Source organism: Ruditapes philippinarum, unplaced genomic scaffold, assembly GCF_026571515.1.
Source record: "Ruditapes philippinarum isolate M1 unplaced genomic scaffold, ASM2657151v2 ctg7348_1_1_1_1, whole genome shotgun sequence".
NCBI classification, from domain to species: Eukaryota; Metazoa; Mollusca; class Bivalvia; order Venerida; family Veneridae; genus Ruditapes; species Ruditapes philippinarum.
Genome location: NW_026853969.1, coordinates 95,183 through 117,066, shown reverse-complemented (window position 1 = coordinate 117,066; position 21,884 = coordinate 95,183). Strand labels below are relative to the sequence as shown.

Here is a 21,884-nt window from a genome sequence, read left to right as displayed (position 1 = left end):
GACTGAAATACTGTTGGGAAAAGTCGTAAAAATGAAACAAACAAAACCAAATCTCAGAAAAAGGTAATGGTTTAGAAGAAGTTCCTGTCAAATTTTTAAAAGATGCAGCTTCTTTTCTTAAATTTCTATTAATGTTCTGTTTAGAAAAAATTGTACCGGATGACATGAAAGTAGTTAGGGTGAAACCGTAAATTTGTATAAGAAAATAAGTGATCTTGAAGTTTAATTGGACCAAAATCTGGGCAAAGAATCGCACATAAATGCTATTTTCAATAACATTCTGGGTATGAATTTGATTTGTTTTTAAGAAATTCAAATGGATATTTTTCCATTTTTTCGGCTTCATTTGAGTTCCGATAAGTAACGGAGCCATTTTTGACTATATTTTTAAAATCTCAAAGAAATCCCGAAAATATTTTTTTAAAGTTTTTTGAATTTTTTTTATCCTTTAATTTGAAAAAGAAATTAAAAATTTTTTATATGAGCTATTCATTTTTTGGTGCATTTTTCATCACTTTGATTGCAGCAAACAAACCTTTTATATATATCGTAAGATTTTCAAAATTGTCATCAAGCTAATATATGTATTTACATCCCTGTTGCGATACAAAACAATTTGCCATACAATACAATACTGCAATACAATACAATACATACAATACTGCGATACAATTCAATATTGACGCCAGTCATCTTTGTGTTAAATCCTTCAAGTATATACATGTACTACAAATTTTTAGGAAGAAGTCCGGCTTGTTTCCGTTTATTGACAGCATTGTTTAATAATTCATCAAATAATTTATGAACACCATCACCTGTAGCAGCACTCGCCTCGTACAAACTGAAAAATATATAAATAAGAAAATGAAAATATATAATTGGAAACAAAACCATCATTTTTTTTATAAAAAATAATATAATACAACGATAAAATCAGAAATTACGATGTACTGAACTTCAGGCATGTAAAACAATCATTGTTTACATTATTTTTTACCCAGTGTCATTAAAATATACACTGAATGTTAAACAATGTATTATTTGTTGTCACACAATACTGAATGTCACACAATATATACTGAATGTCACAAAATATATCACAATATACAATGTATTACACAATTTACCGCTATACATAATGCCACACAATATATACTAAATATCTCACAATGCATTATTAAATGTCATACAATATATACAGAATGTCACAAAATGTATAAAGAATGTCACACCATATATAAGTATTGGATGTCACACAAAATATACTGAATGTCACACAATATATTCAGAATGAATCTTGTCATTTTTAGACGGGGGGCTTTTGTCCGGGGGGGGGGGGGGGCTTTTGTCTTTTGTCCTACACTCCGAAATATCGTTATATAATATATGTACAAGGATATACAGTAAGTATATAGCAAGCTTACTTTATTTTATGACTAGCAGCCCATTTCTTCGCCTCTTGTGTAGAAATTAATCTTTTCCCTGACTTTGTGTCTACCTTTAAAAGAAAGAAACATCCAAACATAAACCAGATGAAATAACTTGATACTTTTCTTACATGCAAGATTAAACGTATGACAATATGGACACGAATCTATGTAACGATTTTAAACTACATTCATTGGCCTAAAAACACGTTTATAAAAAATAAAGTGAAAATGATAAATACCTCAACATCAACAAGAACTTGATAAAAACAGTTTACCACTCAAACTAACGAAAGAAAAATACGTAACCAAAGATAAAATTATAAAAATTTAATCGATTGTCCTGAAAGCTTTAAATGTCTTAAATGTTTTCTAAAAACCCAAAACACCAACCACTCGAAGACATAACAAAATGGTTTAAATCACGTAACCATACCTTGTTAGCAACAAGAACAATTTCCTGGACACCACCACTGTACTTATTGACCTCTTTTATCCATGTTTCTAGGCTTTCAAATGAGGCTTGGTTGGTGACATCAAACACTAAAAATACGGCGTCCGTCTGTCCGTACAACTCATTCCTTACGTCGATATACTCGGGTGCTCCTGATAAGTCCCAAAGATGAACTCGCACTAAAAATTGTAGAAAAAAAAGTTTTATTATAATCAGAAATTCTTTCAGAATGATTGAAATTTCAGATAAAAAGCTTTTTGTATAAAATCAATGTTGTATGCCTTAAAAGTATATGATCACTGTTGTATATCTTACAAATATAAGATCACTAATGTATGCCTTACAAGTATAAGATCACTGTTGTATGCCTTAAAAGCTTAATATCACTGTTGTTTGTCTAACAAGTATGAGATCATTGTTGTATGTCTTAAATGTAAAAGATCATTGTTGAATGCCTTATATGTATACTATCATTGTTGTATGTCTTACAAGAATAAGATCATTGTTGTATGCCTTATATGTATACTATCATTGTTGTATGTCTTATATGTATAATATCGTTGTTGTATGCCTTACAAGTACATGTATAAGATCATTGTTGTATGTCTAACAAAAGAAATCAATGTTGTGTGTCTTACAAGTACATGTATAAGATCATTGACGTTTGTCTTACAAGTAAAATATCACTGTTGTATGCCTCACAAGTATAAGGTACCTTTTGTATGTCTTACAAGTATAAGATCATTGTTTTATGCATAACAAGTATAAGATCATTGTTGTATGCCTTCTTTAAGATCGTTGCTGTTTGTCTTACAAGTATAAGATTATTGTTGTATGTCTCACAAGTGTAAGATCATTGTTGTATGTCTTACATGTATATGACCATTTTTGCATTCCTTACAAGTATAAGATAACTGTTGTATGCCTTACATGTATAAGATCATTCTTTTATGCCTTACAATAATAAGATCATTATTGTATGTCTCACAAGTAAAATATCACTGTTGTATGCCTTACAAGTATTAGATCATTGTTGTATTCCTTAAAAGTATAAGATCACTGTTGTATGTCTTACAAGTATGGGATCATTATTGTATGTCTTACAAGTATATAATCATTGTTGTATGTCTCACAAGTACAAGATCATTGTTGTGTGCCTTATATGTATAATATCATTGTTGTATGTCTTAAAAGTGTAAGATCATTGTTATGAGTTACAAGTATATAATCATTGTTGTATGTCTTACAAGTACAAGATCATTGGTGTATGCCTGATATGTATAATATCATTGTTGTATGTCTTACAAGTGTAAGATCATTGTTGCATGCCTTACAAGTATATAATCATTGTTGTATGTCTTACAAGTGTAAAATCATTGTTGTATGACTTACAAGTAAAATATCACTGTTGTATGTCTTACCAGTATCAGATCATTTTTGTATGTCTTACGTGTGTAAGATCATTGTTGTATGTCTTACATATATAAGATCGTTGTTGTATATCTTACAAGTATAATATAACTGTTGTATGACTTACATGTATCAGGTCATTGTTGTATGCCCTACAATTATAAGATAACTGTTGTTCGTCTTACAAGTATAGGATAATAGTTGTATGTCTTACAAGTACAAGATCATTGTTGTATGCCTTACAAGTATAAGATCATTGTTGTATGTCTAACAAGAAAACATCAATGTTGTATGTCATACAAATATATGATCATTGTCGTATGTCTTACAAGTATAAGATCATTGTTGTATGTCTTACAAGTATAGGATTATTGTTGTATGTCTTACAAGTATATGATCATTGTTGTATGTCTTACAAGTATAGGATAATTGTTGTATGTCTTACATGTATAAGATCATTGTTGTATGCCTTTTAAGTATAGAATAATTGTTGTATGTCTTACAAATATATGATCATTGTCGTATGTTTTACAAGTATAAGATCATTGTTGTATGTCTTACAAGTATAGGATTATTGTTGTATGTCTTACAAGTATATGATCATTGTTGTATGTCTTACAAGTATATGATAATTGTTGTATGTCTTACATGTATTAGATCATTGTTGTATGCCTTTTAAGTATAGAATAAGTGTTGTATGTCTTACAAATATATGATCATTGCCGTATGTCTTACAAGTATAAGATCACTGTTGTATGTCTTACAAGTATAAACTCACTGTTGTATGCCTTACAAGTATAGGATCACTGTTGTATGTCTTATATATATTAGATAATTGTTGTATGTCTAACAAGTATAAGATCATTATTGTATGCCTTAAAAGTATAAGATCATTGTTGTATGCCTTAAAAGTATAAGATCATTGTGTTGTATGTCTAAAAAGTAAAATATCAATGTTGTATGTCTTACAAGTACAAGATAATTGACGTATAATATTTTACAAGTAAAATATCATTGTTGATTGCCTTACAATTATAAGATAACTTTTGTATGTCTTACAAGTATAAGATCATTGTTGTATGCCTTACAAGTATAATATCATTGCTGTATGCCTTACAAGTATAAGATCATTGTTGTATGCCTTCTGTAAGATATCGTTGCTGTATAAATAATTCGAATGTGACCGTCATGTCGTTTGTGCCGTGGCGACGGATATTGTAAAATGTTTATGTCTTTTGAAATAAAAAACTGAAAAATCTTGAAATCTTAGACATGGTCTCATATTCATCGTAGTAGCCCCACGAGTATTAATCAGATTGCCGAGTGTTTTGATGTTATTTCTCTTTTGTATCATAGTCAAACATAAAAACACGTTCCCTGTTGTCACAATATGAAACCCCTGGAAAAAGGAACCAATTAACGAACATCTGAATATGATATTTCTGTCGCTTTCTCTTTCTCTGCCGTCTCAATATGTAAGCCCCAGCAAAAATGAGCCAATTAACGGGCATGCTCTTGAGTGCGGGTAACTCATACGTGCACTCCTGTTAACGCACTGTGCATGTACATGTATATGTATACGATTTTACTCTGACACATTTTCAACAGAAAGGTCCCCAAACTATGATACAACATAATTATAATGTTCAAACTATAATTAAAACATAGATATTTATATTTGTAAATTAGTACTTACACTCATACCCTTTTACGTTTTGAATTTTAAATCCATAATCAACACCTACAGTAGGTTGATACCCTCCACTGAACTGAAAATACAAACAACATAATTCCGTAATATTCATATTTCATTTTCAGCAATACGAGAAATATTAACATTCACTACATTTCGTATTTCTAATGATATTAACTACTATGGGCGTGTTTGGTTTGCAGACCCAGTACGTGCCGTGATTGGATAGAAGCTCCACGGAAGAAGCGGCCGAAGACGTATTACTCACGAAGCAACATCCCGACAACAACACATTTCAATGCAATTGGGGATTAACGTGTCTGAGTTCGGGAGAGCCATTCGTCTCCCCTACTCGCCGGGCTGAGCGCCGTTAGACTTTTCCGGGTTTTTTTTCTCCCTTAGAAGGAAGTCGTTTCTCAGTGGTGCTAGATTCGAAAACTATGCTCACATCATGCATACCATAGTACAATACTGTTACTAGAATTGTTAATAGTTAAAATGTGTTTGGTAAGTGGGTACCCCGCTGCTGCAAGTGCAGCATTAACTGCAACTGATCTATTAGGATTAGCCCATTTCAATTTCTTTCGCACTACGTTACATTTATCCTTCAAAATCTAAACAGTCCCCGATTTCTTGGGACAACCCCCCCCCCCCCCCCCGTAAATTTAACATTTAATCTAGTAAAATCTGAAATCTGATTGCACAGTTTCATCATGACTTATAATTAATTTTTTCAATGTTTTCTTTTTATTATCACTCGGAATTCATTAACTTTCAACAAAAATTGTCTTCATAATGACCATTTCAAAATGCTCGTTTAAGTTTATATTCCAGCGTTGACATTTCTCTTTCTTTACTTGTTTCTAACAATATCATGTCACAAGAGAATACTTTAATACTTTCTAATTTTAAAAAAGGTATTTTACTGTAACAACATGGTTAAATAATGAAATGTTTTTCTACATTGCTTTACAATTTAAAGATGATTAACATCAACAAAAGAACAACCACGAGGATGATGTGAAGGGGTTAATGGTGATGATGATGATGATGATGATGATGATGATTATGATGATGATGATGATGATGATGATGATGATGATGATGATGAAAGGACTGTATGAAATTATGTACATGTATCATATTATAGGCATGGAAATATAACATTTGATTTTAATAAAATTAATTTACCTTACTCTCACAGAAATGTTTGATCAGACATGTTTTCCCAACTCCTGCATTACCAATACCAACGACCTTTAACAGAAAAATACTGTTTTAAAATACATACAAATTACATATTTAAACATAAACTATTATAATTAACGATATTTAAACTTGCTAAGTGAAACAATGAAACAATGTCTAATTAATGTCTTTGAAATGATAAACATAGCCTATTATTAGTGCTATTAATAAGGCTTTGCTGTGTAGTAAAGCAAAGCGAAGTAGTAGGCTTGTCATACATATTATAATTTTGGACTATATAACATTTATATGCATCAAAGCTTAAAGCTTATATTTAATCTTGTTTTTGTAAAGCCGATATATATATCTATCTTCCAATTGCAGTTGTTAATTCATTTATAAATAATTCTGAGTGAACACACAAAAATAAACGTTTTGAAAAGCAAATGTTATTGTTTTGTAGTATTATTTTCCACATGGTCAAAAAATATTTTGGTATCTATATCTACATGTACAAAGCTGCATGGTGTCAAATTATTCCAAAAAACAAGTTTAACATGCAATTATCTTACCTTTATCCAGATGAGGTTATCAACTGCATCTTGTGGATTTTTTGCTAAATGAAATCTCTGTCGATCCATTGACTTTCTTGTTTACAATAAACTAAATTTCAACTCATTTTACAACTGACAGATACACGTTTTCTGTTGCTGCACAACTGTAAACAAAACATTGCATTGTGGTATTGGGAAAACTCAAATCTATTTTTATCCACTACCCAACTTAAGCCGTAGCACTGCATTTACAAGACACGGGATATTTAAATGGGGGTACAGAGACACAAATGAAACAATACTGACTGAATGTATTACACTTAAAGTTTTAGTTAATTAAACAAAGTAGCCTACATGCAGGAATAAATATAAGATTCGAAACTAATTCTTTACACGTCGTGTTTCTAAAAATAGAATCCAAATTTCCAATTTTGACACTCTGAGCATGCGCAATGCAAATTAGATAAACATCCTGATAGCTCCTAATTGAATTGTTTCATTATCGGACGCGTGGTAAACAAGTTTGTCAGAAGTATCATGGCGAATATTATTGTTGCGTATATATGCTGGGTGCTAGGTGGACCGTTGGGACTGCATCATTTTTATCTTGGTAGAGATAAACAAGCGTTGGTGTGGTGGATGTCTTTAGGTGGATTATTTCTCGGATGGATACGTGACTTGTGGAGACTTCCCGAATATCTTTATGAGGCAAATAAAGACCAAAGAGTCCGGGCCATATTCCAGGCAAGGAGAGCAAAACATCCACAACCACCGTGGAAACTTGCGAGGTTCGCTGGTCAAATGCTGATTGGTAAAATATTGATTCTAGATGTTTTACTGCCATGGGCACAGACACTTTGTGTGTTGAGCTCAAAACGCCTCAAATTCAAAACCCATTTCATATATTTGTCAATCCCATGACAGGTACTTATAATATATATCATAAAAACTTAGTATAAGCTGTTTTGAAATATGAAGATGTTTTTCAAAACTGCTAACCGTATATTAAGTTTTTTATAAGAAATTAGGCAAAGCCTATGAACAGAGAAGTCAGTTAAAAAAAGTTCATTTTTCCGTTTTCAAGGTGTTTTCAAGGTGTCATTCGGTATTTTATACAACACAGCCGTTTTCACTCGGAACACTCGACGATTAATAATATGAAATTAAGCAAAGCTTATTAACGTGGAAGTCGTTAAAAAAATCCTTTCATTTTTTCCGTTTTAAAGGTGTCATTCGGTATTACATGCACCGCTTCCGTTTTCATTCGGAACCCTCAACGATTATTATTAATCCGAAAAGTTGAGATTTTGTTCCGTTATCGGAATAACCCGCCTATTATCATTGAGTTATATTGTAAATGGTGGCGCCCGACTAGAGCTGACACTGAAAATTTCTTTGATAGGGCCATCCTTAAAAAAATGTTTGTTTGCAGTAACGCGACCGACTCACAAAATTTGCCCCTACTCAAAATTTTTTTCATGGTCAAGATAAGAAATTATTTTTTTTGAATCAGAAAATTATGCCTTGTGCTTTGTTTTTGTTCTTTTAAAGGTTAATAGAAGAAATAAAATGTAGTTCTTATTAAATTAGAATTCATTTATCAGTTTATTAATTGTTACCAGATTATCAGAGCATTTATTGTCCAGCATTTTGAAATTCCATGTTTATTTGGGAGTACAGTATAATAAAAAAAATTTAAAAAAAAAAAAAATCGACCTACCTACCCACCTTGAAAATTCTGGGTCGGGTTACTGCAAACAAACATTTTTTTAAGGATGGCCTAGGTATAGAATTCTATATATTTTTTAATTGTTTTTTATTTGATTTTCTTTTAAATATACACGTGTAGTCTATAGCCGGGCAAGCCAAAGCCTGGACCTGCTTCGCGGGCCCGGTCTTTGACTTCCCCGTATGAATCCGAAAAGTTGTGATTGTTCCATTATCGGAATACCCCACCTATTATCATTGAGTTGCATTGAATATGGTGGCACTGACAGTCTGAAATGTCATTGATAGGTAAAAATACTACATGTATATACTTTTTAATTGTTTTTTATTTGATTTCATTTTAAATATACACATGTAGTCCATTGCCGGGTCCGCTTCGCGGTCCCAGCCTTTGACTTCCCAGTATGTCAGATATATAATATGATAAGTACTAGCTTAAGGTCATTAGGGTACCCGTTTATAAATATACTATGACATGACGTAATGCCGCATCAGATGAAAAACAAAAATGTTAAATAGCGGCTTATAAAGTTTTGGAAGCCAGAACTAGATAAGTACAAGCGAATGACGTCATGGGAGGAACTGGTAAGGGAGAGAATAGTCTGACTACCAGTACATGTGATGGCAATGATTTTTCAATTTTCTAAACAACCTGTGGCTTTCTGAAGGGGAAAATATAGATCAATAAATCAGAAAAGGGGGAAAATTTGAAATCATATTTCACTAAGAATGAAATTTATGCACACATTTTTTAAAATTTTCAACTTACATGTGACAGTTCAATATAACATGCATGATACATACCTGAGGCTATATAATCAAAGGAACATCTTCAATTAAATTTACCAACTAACCAATTTAAGTCAGCCATCATTGTTCTGCTGAAGAATGTGCACATGGCATTTCAGGAAAAAAATTGCATTTTTAGGGGAAAATATACCTATTTTGGGCTAGGGGAAACAGCCTTTATTCGGCTGTAAAATATAGGGAAAAAATCACTAGATGGGATTTACAAATATACATTTTAAGTAATAGTTGTAGTACATGAAACAAGTTAGTTCCGAGGATATAACACTGGCTGGGGCGACATCAAGGGAATTAGGGATGTTTCTGCTAAAAAATACCGAGGTTGAGTTCCATTGATATATTATATGAAAGGTATATGTGCTGGGATTGAGAAAATACATTTTATTTGGATTTTAATTTGTTTAGATCGGAGTTCCACAGTGTCTGTGGCTGTGACTATATACATGTATCACATCACTACATGTATTTATCTAAATTACAGTTCTTTTCCTGGCCATTTTAGGAAAAGTACCTTGCCTTGTTTGCGAATTTTTGCCTAGTAAAATTGCTTAAGTGGGGAAAATATTTGGTACCTTTTGAAACCTCCTGCATGATCTTTTGCTAGTACTTTTAAAATTGATTGTTTATTTATTCAAACCAGTGCAAATTATCATTCAAAGCATAAAAATACATTAAAATTAAACAATGGAATTTGTGGAAACATCAGATTCTGTCTGTTACCATTCTGGAATGAACTCCAGCAAATTTGTCAGTTTTGATATTGAGAATTTAAGTTCTCTTTGGAATATTTTTTTTGAAAAATTGGGAAAAAGTAAGCATTTTTTCCATTGGGAATGGGTATGGTTAACTCACCCATGGTGACACTGGGAAATACTAAGTAAGTCTTGTGCATAATGTTATTCAATACAGACAGAATATGCTTAATTATGATTAATTACATGAATTTTTCAATAATTTATATCTTCATACAACAAATATTTCAGATCAGTTAATTTATCTTTAGGCCAACATTTTTTTATTAAATGTTTTACGGGACATTTTTAAAAAAAATTGGGTCGGGGGGGATAAATAAAAATAAAAATAAAATTCAATTTTTTTATCAGTCGACCACAAAATAAAAATAAAATGATAAATTAGGTTAAAAATTTTTATTTTCAAACATTTTTTTAAGACTCCAAAAACAGATTTTTTGTTCATAAAATCAATGATTTTATAGTTTTGAAGTATTTTTGACATAATTTTAAACAAAATAATTGAAAAAAATGCTTAAAGTCACTTTTGCTTTTGTTTTTAGTAGCTGCTGATCTAGTGTCTATTAGTTTTGTCTTTTCACATTTAGGGCAAACATGCCACACAACTCCAAATTCAAAGTTTAGTCCCTTCATTTAAAGAGTATCCAAACAAGGTCGTATTGCCACTCTCAAGCTTTACTGACACAAGCTTGCAACCAGGTAGAACCACCAACCTATTATAAGCTTACTGATAGTTTCCTCACGGGAATCCAAATTAACTTCCTGACAGGATTCTAATCCACAACACCACACAGGGGGAGTGGTACAAACATAATAATGTACAATGTCAGTTTCACAAGGTAAATTGAATCAACAACTTCAAATTATTTTTAAGAGAGTAAGTTCTGTATGTGCAAAAAATTTTGCAATTTCTGAAAATTATTTGTATTTCAAATGATTAGTAAAATGAAAGCAATTGACAGTAAATAGAAAATCAAATGGCATACATTGTTACAAAATCAGAGTTTTCTGCTGAGAATTTATTATAGGCAGTTTTTACAGAAATGTCAAAGAGGACTTATGCTCTTTATCTTACATTGAAAAAAGACCAATTTTCTCGATATTGATCTAGTAAAAAACTTCTAAAAACACACAACTACCTGTCTGCTGTCATGATACTAATATTAACTTAATAAATGTTATAGATGACTGTATTCAATTATAAACAAGCCTTGTATTTCAACAAGACAACAACAAAAATCTGACCCCCAAACAACTTTCGGGAATTTATTTTCGTATAATAAATTAATCAATTGTTTTCAAAGATTCATAATAAAAGTTTTCACTATCAATTTGCTTACAATAAATCTACCATGTAAGTAGACCTCATTTGTTACTCGTTTTTCTCAATCTGTCTAGGTAAATTCAACTTATATTTCTTTATAAAACCTATACATGAGTCTAAATTTTAATGTGTGGAAGTATTCTCCTGGTCCGTGGTAAATCGAGTAATATTTCATTTTGACACCAAAGTCGATCAACGGCTTTGATCCCGTGCCCATTTAATTTTTTACAACTGTTCTGACAGTGAAGGTTATTCAAATCAACTTATGCAATGGATGTTAATTACCAGTCGTGCTTTCTAACAGCTTTACAGGCTATCATGTTTGATTAAATGCTCTAATATTTATTACTCAAATTGCCATAGTTGTATTGAAAACGCGAACTTCCGTGACCCGGTGTCGCGTGATATTCACACGTGTAAATTTATTACAAGCTTGTAAAGTTATTGCCCTTCCCTTTTGTTACGCCTTTTGTAACATTCATGTAAACATCAAAGGGCCTAACTTTTGTCAGTTGTTTTAAGCAAGTTCCGAGGTCCTACCGTTAACAACTAAAGTGAAAAATGTGTTCCATACCAAGTAACTTTTAATTTTGACAGAAGTGGGTAAGAGAGGTCGGCGGGCAAAATGAAAATAAAAGTTCTTAAATTTACTTTTATTTTTATTTGATTTTCTCTAAAAATACGGTCGGCGGTCCCGTAAAACATTTTATAAAAAAATGTTGGCCTTAGTAGACGTTTTGAAATTAACTGGGAATATTAAAAGCAAATATATAACTAAGGCAATTAATTACTAATTAAAAGAGAAATTTGCTTGTCAATTTAAGATGTTTGCTACCAAATAAATATGAACAAGATTTTCTTCTTTTTAAAAAAAACGTGTTAATAGTATTATTTAAAGTGATGAGTGTTCATTTTCCAATTATGTTAAACATGTTTTAACAAAAAAGCGCTGAGCACTGGAACCCCACTCGATTGTACATGTAATGTGTGTACTGAACATGAATATATAACAGCTGCTGTTAATTTACCGGAAGCAATTATAACTGAGCATTTGACAGTCAATTAATTAATTTCTTAATCATTTTATAATTGATAATAACACTGTTTACAATGTATTTTGCCTTTATACTCGAGTCATACATTTGTTTTATTGCTTCAATATTTGTTAGGAAATTGTCTCTTATAATGGTGCCAAGTACATGAAGTTGCACCGACTTGTAGTGTGCAAACATCAAGTGGAAATTTTATTGTCTAACTATCGCCGCAGGGCAGGGGCTTTAACTGTCGTTGACTTAAAACCACTTGCCCCTCACCGCTGTGAGTTCAAATTCCGACAGGGACTTTGGATTCTTTCATGTGCGGAAGATTATCAAGCTACCTATACTGTGTCGGTGTGACGTAAAACCCAATCAACAAACAAACAAATGAAAATGGCCAATGGTTACATAGTTACATATTCTACTTTGATAAAATTATAAAGTTGTACATGTAATTATTTACACAGAAGAAACTTAACAAGACTATATAATCAGCCTAACCATTGGTATGTATGCAGCACTGGCAACTTGTCAGTGCCATTAGTTTATATAACTTAAGTCACTAGCTGAATTTCTTAAATGAACTTTCCCAGGTTCTATTTTTGTGTCACCTGATACATAGTAGCCGAGACTGTACAAGGATCACTTCTCTATCTGTCCACCTGTCCATCCATCATAAAACTTGTCTCCAGGACTACTTGAAAACCACTTGTGCAATTCCATCCAAACTTTACAGGAATAATCAGTACCAATTCGTGTTGTGCATATAGTTGTTATTTTCATATTAATGATTTTTGTCAGAGTTATGTCCCTCTATATATTATTTTAATTTTTAAAATTTATACAGGCTTCTCTTGTACTTCTTGTAATTAGAATAAAGTGTTACATGATTGATCCATACATCAAGTACTTGACATGCATGTTTTTGAATAATTTTTGGCTGTGTAATGGCATGTTACAATGTAGTCAGTGTACTGGTGCATATTAGACAGATTTTCTGGTTGAATAATTTTTGGCTGAGTTACGGCCCTTTATTAAAAAAAAAGGCATTTTGGCCCATTTTATGAGTTTTGTGTCGGCTGCTACACAGTTACTTTCTCCTCATTATAAAAAAACTCAAATATCCATACAGGTATTTTACATTCTAAACAAACAGTCAAGTCACCCCACAATACAGCTGCTAAATTGGCACACATAATCTCTGAACCCTTGTGTTGGAACTGTTCATGATCATTGGACAGTTCCAAGTGGGATATGATCATGTAGGGAAATCAAGGTGAAACTGGAGTTTACTGGTCAGTGGGCAGTTACAGAGCCTGGACAGATTTTAGAGATGTCATTGATTCAGTGCCAAGTATATTGATGATACATTGAATATTGGATTACGGTACCAATATCGATAAACACTGATATATCAATAATAACACCTTATTTCTTGTTTGTTAACAATGTATTTAATTTGAGCATAACCATATATTTGTTCAGATATATATTAGGGGTAATTTTGTATGTTGATTAATATGGTGATTAAAACACATCTGTTTGATGACCCAAAGGGGAAGTGTAATTTATGTGTTGCCATTAGCAATTCATAAATGTGATGTTCAGGTTCATTTTTTACACAGGTGCAGATAATTATAAATAATTAAAATCTAACATGTTGTTAGATATATGACAATTGTATATTCATTTATAATACAGTCATTGGACATTGTATTAATTAAATGTTAATGCTGCATAGATGTTCGTAATATTTATAAGATAACTACAAAGAAGATGTGTTTAAAATGAATGCGTGTCTATAGAATATATACAATCATGTAGGCAATATGGTAAACTACAGTTTCCTAATTTCTACATTACTTATGTGTTGTAAGATTGAGGCCACATAGTACAAAGTGCTCAAAGATGACCTTTTTCTATCACTCTGTGTCCGTCATGCAATATGCCTTGTTTATGGCGTCAAAAATTTTCTTCTCCAAAAACTTAGATAAAATTGCATGAAATGTTATCTATTGGATTTTGGCAAAGTTTGTACCACTTATAGCCCTTGCCTCTTAATTGGTCGCACGGAGGTCCTGGGTTTTCTTTATATGTATATTATTAAAGTTTTTTCAGAGCCACAAAGGTAATTCATGCTTAGATATATCAAGCTTAGATATATGGCATTTAATAGTGGACATATACCAAGTTTGTTCAAATTAAAGTCTAAAAATGGGTGAACATTGGCTCCGACCTACAGAGATTGGGGGCCATGGATATTCCTTATATGTTACAATTAGTAAAATTTGAAGAAAAAAAATTCAGAACCTGCACAATTATAAGATATTAAGCACTTAACATTGCCTAGTGTTTCTTTTCAAAGTTTGTTTGACTTTTCCTTGCCTGTGGGTGAAGGTTTTTCATCCTATATGTATAAAGTGCAAAAACAGTGACAATATAAAACCAGTAAGGGCTAGAGCTTTGTTATTTGACATAAAACCTTGGCTTTTGATCCAACCATAGCAACCATTGAGTTCCCTAGCAATAAGAGACTTAATCAGCAACGGTAACTTCTATAAGAACCATTCACTTTGAATAGCAACCATTTTAACTTTCTAAATTTTCATTTTTTTTGTTAGGTTTTCCATAATAACAAATGACTAAACCCAGTTATCATTTACTTATCATTAAGTAGGGACTTCCATAGCATCCATTGATTGTCATTAGTAATCTATAGCTTCCATAGCAACCATTAACTTTCTTTAGCAACCAGTGACTCCCATATTAACCATTACATCCATAGCAACCAGTGATCATTGATTTTCAGGCAGACTATGTTTTCCATACCTTGCATTTACTTTCCATAGCAAACATTGACTTTCCATAGCAACATTTGACTTTCCTGAGAAACCAGTGACTTTCTTAGTAAACTTTTACTTTTCATAGCATAATGGTCAGTGACCTATATCAACCATTTATACTTTTTTTTAGCAACCGTTGGCTTTCCTTAGCAATCTGTGGCTTTAGTAGCAATCATTTACTTCCCATAGCAACCAGTGACTTTCATAGCAACCATAGATTTCCCTCAGCAAGCATTGACTTCCATAGCAACAATTGATTTTCCATAGCAACTATTGATTTTACCTAGCAACCATTTACTTTATATAGCAACCAATGATTGACATGATTATTTGACTTTAATTTTTCATTGTTTATTTTGTAGAAAGAAAAAAAACTGTTGTTTTATTTTACTAACAGGGACAATGATGAGTTACTTGTTCAGACTGGCTATACCAGAATTTGTTCTAGACAACATGGAGTATGGTTTGGATCAGATGTTTAAAGTTATATTACCAGTAATTGGTGCAGCTACAGGTATGTTGACTATATTATGTTATATTATACATGAAAACGGCACAGTTTTGTCAGTATTTAAAATGATATTTCTGTAATTAGTGGAGCATCCATTATTCTGTCTACAAATAAATTGTATTACCTATAATGATGGCAGTAATCTGTGCTCATTTATATTATATATAATGAACACAATGACATATAATGAACACAATGACATATACTGAACACAATGACATAAAATGAACACAATGACATCTATTGAACACAATGACGTAAAATGAACACAACAACATATAATGAACTCAATGACATATAATGAACACAGTGACATATAATGAGCACAATGACATATAATGAGCACAATGACATATAATGAACACAATCACATATGATGAACACAATGAGATATAATGAACACAATGACTGCATTTGTTGCAGATTTTTAAATTTATATTACCTGTGATGGACTTAGATCACAGTTTGTTGTTTCTTTTAAAAGAAATATTACCTGCAAGAAACAATATAAATACAGAAACTGTTTATACACAAAATAGAGTGTATTAATTAAGTAAATTTATTAAAGTTTTCAAAAGTGAAACCTCATTTTACAGAAAACACTTTTTAAATTCATCATAGTATTATGTTTCTATGATATGTTTTTATTGTAATAGATGTTTTTTGTTAGATGAAGAGAGTTTTGTCACTAGTTTCATGTGTACCACCTCAACATAGTATAATTGTTATGTAGTAATTTTTTTCATGATTACAGGTGTTAGCCTAGTTTCTAATATAGGAGTTCAGAAGGTGTCATTTAAGTGGTGTATTCTGGGAGCAGCCATTTCAACACCTTGGCTTTTATTAGAGAGCCCATCTGTTATCTGTGCGCCTCTATTTTCCTCGCTTATGGCAAATTATAAGAGAGAATGGGACATTGAAAAAGAAACGCCCACAGGGGTTTGTAACTTTATTAAGCGTGTAATAGTATTAGCTTTATGTGGCTGTATATATATGACACTGTGGGGCTCTGTGATATGTTTCAACATGCACGTTACGACCAGTGACGGGATGCAGGTTCCAATCTACGAAGCTATTGGTCACTTTTTTGAATCTCCGGCCTGGAAAGATTTTAAGAAGACTATGAACGACCTGTACGAGTTTTGTCAGGTGAATGGTTGGGACACGTGTTACCAGCAACTTGTAGAACATCTCGATCCTACAGGAGAAGCCCATGCTTATAAGGTAGGTTGAAAAATAAAATGAGCCGCGTTACGACAAAACCAACATAGTGGGTTTGCGACCATCATGGATCCAGACCAGCCTGTGCATCCGCGCAGTCTGATCAGGATCCATGCTGTTCGCTTACCAACTCTATTAAAAGTGGAGAAACTGACAGCAAACAGCATGGATCCTGATCAGACTGCGCTGGTCTGGATCCATGCTGGTCGCAAACCAATTATGTTGGTTTCGTCATGACGCGGCTCAAATAAAAGTCAGTACAACAACTGTAGGACAACACTAGGACTGTCACTTTTATCCGTTTAGACGGGTACGGTTGGTTTTTAGCTAAAACCATGTTAGAAAATTCAATAACCACTAACTGAGGTTAGTATTTGGCTAAGGGGCGAAAAAGTTTTTAATTGATTTTAAATATTACCTTAGTTTTTTTATAACAAGATATGACAATTGTTTATATTTTAGTTGTACTCAACAATGTATTTTGTCCTATCTGATCGAGTACAGTAAGACCCTAGCAGAAGACAGTTACTTCATAATCGGATATGTATTGTAATCATTTTTGAGTACAACAAAATATGAACAAAATGGCATATCTTGTCATAGAGAAACAAAGTTAACGATGAAAATCTAAAGATTTTATTAGTACGGTCAGTTAAACTTTTAACACTGTTATTACGTTGCTCTTTAAATAATTAGCATATTCTCTAACCTTGACAACCCTAGACAACACCATGTTAAGTAACAGACAGAGACCATGTTTAGGACAGATATTTTGGTTGTTGTTAAAGACAAGTTGCTCTAGAGATTATTAAAGCAGCATGCCTCCAGATTCATGAAAACTTTCAATGTATATAAGTAAAACAATTGTGAAGTGAACAAAGAAATAATTAACACATTGCATAGATTACATGCAATCCATGTTAACTACAAAAAAGAGGCTGAAATTAATAAGACAAAACAGCCCTTACTACATTAGAAACACAGTAGAAATATGGTGATAAATACAGCAAAATCAGTCCTTAATTGCACATAAAATGTAAATTAAAACTTTAATCTAAAATTACTTTTCTTAAACCCTTAGTATATTTTGTGTTGTCCTACAGTTATACATTCACACGGTGCATATCCTTATCGGTACCCTCTTTGCGAAATCTGCTCAAATGGTACCCTCTTTGAACATGCACAGGTCATTCTCTGCTAAAAACAAACCAGCGATGGATAACAATCCAGTAAAATTTCATTGTAATAAGGAAAGGAGGTATGTCACGTAGAAAAGATGTAAACCACAGAACACTAGAATGTTATATTCATGTGCTGATTTGTCATGTGCCCAATTCTCATGTACTGCAACTTCACAATAAGCTACAAAAAATCAACATGTCTCGACTTGTTAGAATGTTTGTGTTATACATTCAGGTGTTAGGATTTGACGGAGTCACTGCTCATCCTGATGAAATCCAGCCAAGATGTCGTAAACTTAGTCGACAGTATCATCCTGATAAATTCAACACAGCCGCAGAAAAACTAGCCGCACAGGAAAAATTCATAGAAATTCAGAAAGCCTGCGACATACTGAGCAATATGCGGAAAAGACGTGCGGAGAAAAATATGAAATCTGATTCTACAAAAACTCCACACACAGACCATAGAAGAACTGAATTTTAGTGTTGTTATTTTACCAAAGTTGTTTTGCATAATTTTGTACAATATTTACCCAAAAAAAATATTTTTTTTTATTGATTATTGATCTGATCATTTTTACATTGTAAATATTAATGTACCTTACAGTCTTAAACATTTAAAACCATAAAAAAAAATGAAGAAATTTGAAGGAAAAGAATATCAGTTATATTATTGTATAGTGTATAATTAATTATAGACTTATAGCTTAAACCTTTACTTATTGCTGAAACCATTACATTTGCTGAATTTTTGTAGATATTCCACTTTCGGATGATCTGCCAATATTTAAAGTGTGCTCAAGTCAAAAAGTATTTCATGTATGTAAACAATACTGCAGTCTTTATTCTTTGAAAAGCTGAGAAAACTGTTAATGTACAGACCAAATAATTCATTATGGTTTCATTATTGTTGACATGTTAGTATGGTTAATTTTCATTATTGAAAAATGACCCAGGGTTTTTTTTTCTTCAATGCATTGGGTCATTTTTCAACAGGGTCATTATTTAATGTTACACCTGCACACTGACGTGCTATCTGATTCTCGTCTACATTGTTTGCTGTTTAGTTTGTATTATATATATACCCTTACCAAAATGACTTTAAATGACTTATATGTTTCTTGTATGCAACTTATACTTGACCTATAAGAGAACTATAAGTTACATATAAGTCACTTATAAATCACCTAAAAACATGTCTAAGTCAGTTATAGGTATATGCTACATATAAGTCACTTTTGGCCATTTTTTCCCCAACATGTAAGTCACATATAAGTCACCTATAAGTGCCTTATACTGGTGAAGTTTGAAGTAACCAGTTTCTATGTTAGATATAAGTGAAAACTTAGAACTTTTGCAAGACCTTTTATAACTGAGCAAAGCTGAAAAAATTACTAAGTACAAAACATGAGAAAAATTGATAAAATTTATTGAAGTTGATTTGTAAGTCTTTGCTTTAACACAATGGGTATCAAAATACTCAGAATTTAAAATACTATAACCTTAGACCTTAATCACAAACAATTAAGATTTTTTTTTAAATGTTGCTTATTAATTATTCAACACAGATGTTTTTTTTAAATAAGATGCAGAAAAAATGATTATCAATTAAGTATATTACCTGTAAACAATTTTGGCACAGATTCTGTGCGGAATTGGGGCAGAAATGGCATTCAATCAGTGATTTCTAGGCTACCATGGACAGAAATGAAATTCCATGTCATTTCTTCTCACAAGGAAAAAAAATTTCACATAAAAGTCACCCAAGGCATAATTATACTCTTGTTTTTTTTCTTACTTGAAACAGACATTGAAATCTATATGTTTTTACCTACTGTACTTCTTACAGACCTAATATTGCTGAAGTAAGATATTCTAACAAGAAAAAGAGGTGTATTTTTTAATAATTACAAGTGTTATTTTTAAGACATTTAGGCCTAGTGTATTTTAGATATTTAAACAATAAAAAAAAAACAGTGCTTGAAATAAACTCATTTATATTGCCCTTTTAATCTATATAAAATCAAGGAACCAATATGCCTGATGATTGCATATATTTTCTACATCCACTGATTTTTTACACCACATAGATCAGAGGTCTGATAAAACTGGCCACCTGCCTTTGCCACCATCTGTGCTTGACTAATTTTCTGACTGGTCATTCCTACAACTCAGACTGTTCCATGTGATTATTTTGGGGAAAGATAACATTTCCTATCCTGAATTTGTAAAAAAGAGCATTGCATTTTCTTTTTCAAAAATGTATAATGATTTTTAAAATTTACATATCTATTAGTTATTTGATTTTTTTCACATTCAATGATTGTAAGATAGAAATGATGAGTGCTTTGATTTTTGGATTTACCCTGTTTTACATAATATTGGACCTGCCCAGGTACACAGTTGTAAGTCTAAAACATTTAGGTTAGCAAGCTGGTGGAAATCACAGAGAATCTACTTGATGTTTTAGGAATTTTAGAGATATTGTTTTGTTTAAGATGTTTAAGTATAGTAATGGTAAATAAGAATGACAAGAAGAATCACCTTGGACAAGAAGATTTACAACAAAATCAGGTAAATACCTTTGAGTTACATTTATGCAGATACAGGTTATATATTAAACAATCAAAGTAAGATGGCAGCAAACTAAAATTTGTAACTTGAGAGATCAAGGCTGTTTTTTATTTCTAAGCTTCATACATTAGATTTACTAATACTCGTAATTGATTTAAATCTAGATATAATAGTCAAATTAATTGAATTATTAGGACTAAATAGTACAATCAAAAGTTTTATGAGCCAAGTCATCATAATCATTTATCATTTTATTGTTGTTTTCAATGGAGAAATCTGATATTACATTTTACATACAATTTGCAGGCTAGACACTGGGACCAGTTCTTACTTAAATTTGAGATGCCAGGTGAATAATGATATGCAGTATGGAGCCTGGAAAAGGTATATTTTTTAATCTCTATACTTACTACAATATTTCCAAGAAAAAAAGCATAATAAATATTGTTTCAAATAGTGCAGTTAATCAATTCTTATAAGAGACTTTTAGCAATTCTTAAACAACACTGGTGACTTGTGAACTGAAATGAGATTCTGTGTAACTTAGTATATTTGTATATGCATACACAATTTATTCCACATCCTTTTTAATTAATTATGAATTTTATCTTTAAAGGTGAACACAGCCACATGAAGTTCTCCGAGGAAACAGAATCAAATGACTGAAACAGACATCAATAAAAGAAATAGTAGTTTAAATAATCAGAAACCTTTGAACAAATTTTTGAGTTCCTCACCGACAGACTTCCAGCAAAATAATTGTATAAATAAAGTGTTTGATTCCAAGAAAACCAGTACCTACAAAAACTTGCTGCTAGAAATAAATATTGTTTTTGTTATAGTGAATGTAAGATGATTGAACTGAAGGATATGCATGATGAATTTTGTATTTTGCTCATTTATATGACTAAGAATATAAATTAATAAACACTTTTGAAATTAAATTACTAAACTTTTATTTTCATTCTAGCTTTTTTGACATCAAGCAACATATATGTGACTTACATGTGACTTATATGCTACTGATAAGTGACTTATATTAAGTCACTTACATGTAACATATAAGTCACTTATATGTAACATATAAGTCACTTATATGTTACTTATAAGTTTAGCAAATCTTTGACTTACATGTCACATATTTGTGACTTATATATAACTTATACTTCACTTATATGTC

The 21,884-nt window shown here is 31.7% G+C and overlaps 2 protein-coding genes across 2 annotated transcripts; one reads left to right on the top strand and one right to left on the bottom strand.

Moving 5' to 3' along the window:
- Nucleotides 1-534: 534 nt before the first annotated feature.
- LOC132738547 (dnaJ homolog subfamily C member 27-like) lies at nt 535-6,913 on the bottom strand. Its single transcript, XM_060726053.1, has 6 exons — nt 6,745-6,913; nt 6,176-6,241; nt 4,988-5,060; nt 1,864-2,060; nt 1,425-1,498; nt 535-841 (listed from the first exon to the last, which is right to left on the bottom strand). Exons 1-6 carry the CDS (start codon nt 6,811-6,813, stop codon nt 727-729), a joined length of 594 nt encoding a protein of 197 aa, XP_060582036.1. The 5' UTR covers nt 6,814-6,913; the 3' UTR covers nt 535-726.
- A 238-nt stretch (nt 6,914-7,151) lies between these two features.
- Nucleotides 7,152-19,209, top strand: LOC132738545 (dnaJ homolog subfamily C member 22-like). The gene is made up of 4 exons (XM_060726052.1): nt 7,152-7,537; nt 15,615-15,731; nt 16,483-16,952; nt 18,366-19,209. Exons 1-4 carry the CDS (start codon nt 7,264-7,266, stop codon nt 18,612-18,614), a joined length of 1,110 nt encoding a protein of 369 aa, XP_060582035.1. The 5' UTR covers nt 7,152-7,263; the 3' UTR covers nt 18,615-19,209.
- Nucleotides 19,210-21,884: the final 2,675 nt, after the last annotated feature.

Bases quoted from the DNA above. Each gene is read 5' to 3' on its own strand.
- LOC132738547 (XM_060726053.1), bottom strand. From the start codon at position 6,813: ATGGATCGACAGAGATTTCATTTAGCAAAAAATCCACAAGATGCAGTT. The intron at 6,242-6,744 runs GTAAGATAATTG...TTTCTGTTAAAG, and splicing joins ATAACCTCATCTGGATAAAG to GTCGTTGGTATTGGTAATGC. The intron at 2,061-4,987 runs GTAAGTACTAAT...TACAATTTTTAG, and splicing joins AAACGTAAAAGGGTATGAGT to TGCGAGTTCATCTTTGGGAC.
- LOC132738545 (XM_060726052.1), top strand. From the start codon at position 7,264: ATGGCGAATATTATTGTTGCGTATATATGCTGGGTGCTAGGTGGACCG. The intron at 7,538-15,614 runs GTAAAATATTGA...TTTTACTAACAG, and splicing joins CGCTGGTCAAATGCTGATTG to GGACAATGATGAGTTACTTG. The intron at 16,953-18,365 runs GTAGGTTGAAAA...TTATACATTCAG, and splicing joins GAGAAGCCCATGCTTATAAG to GTGTTAGGATTTGACGGAGT.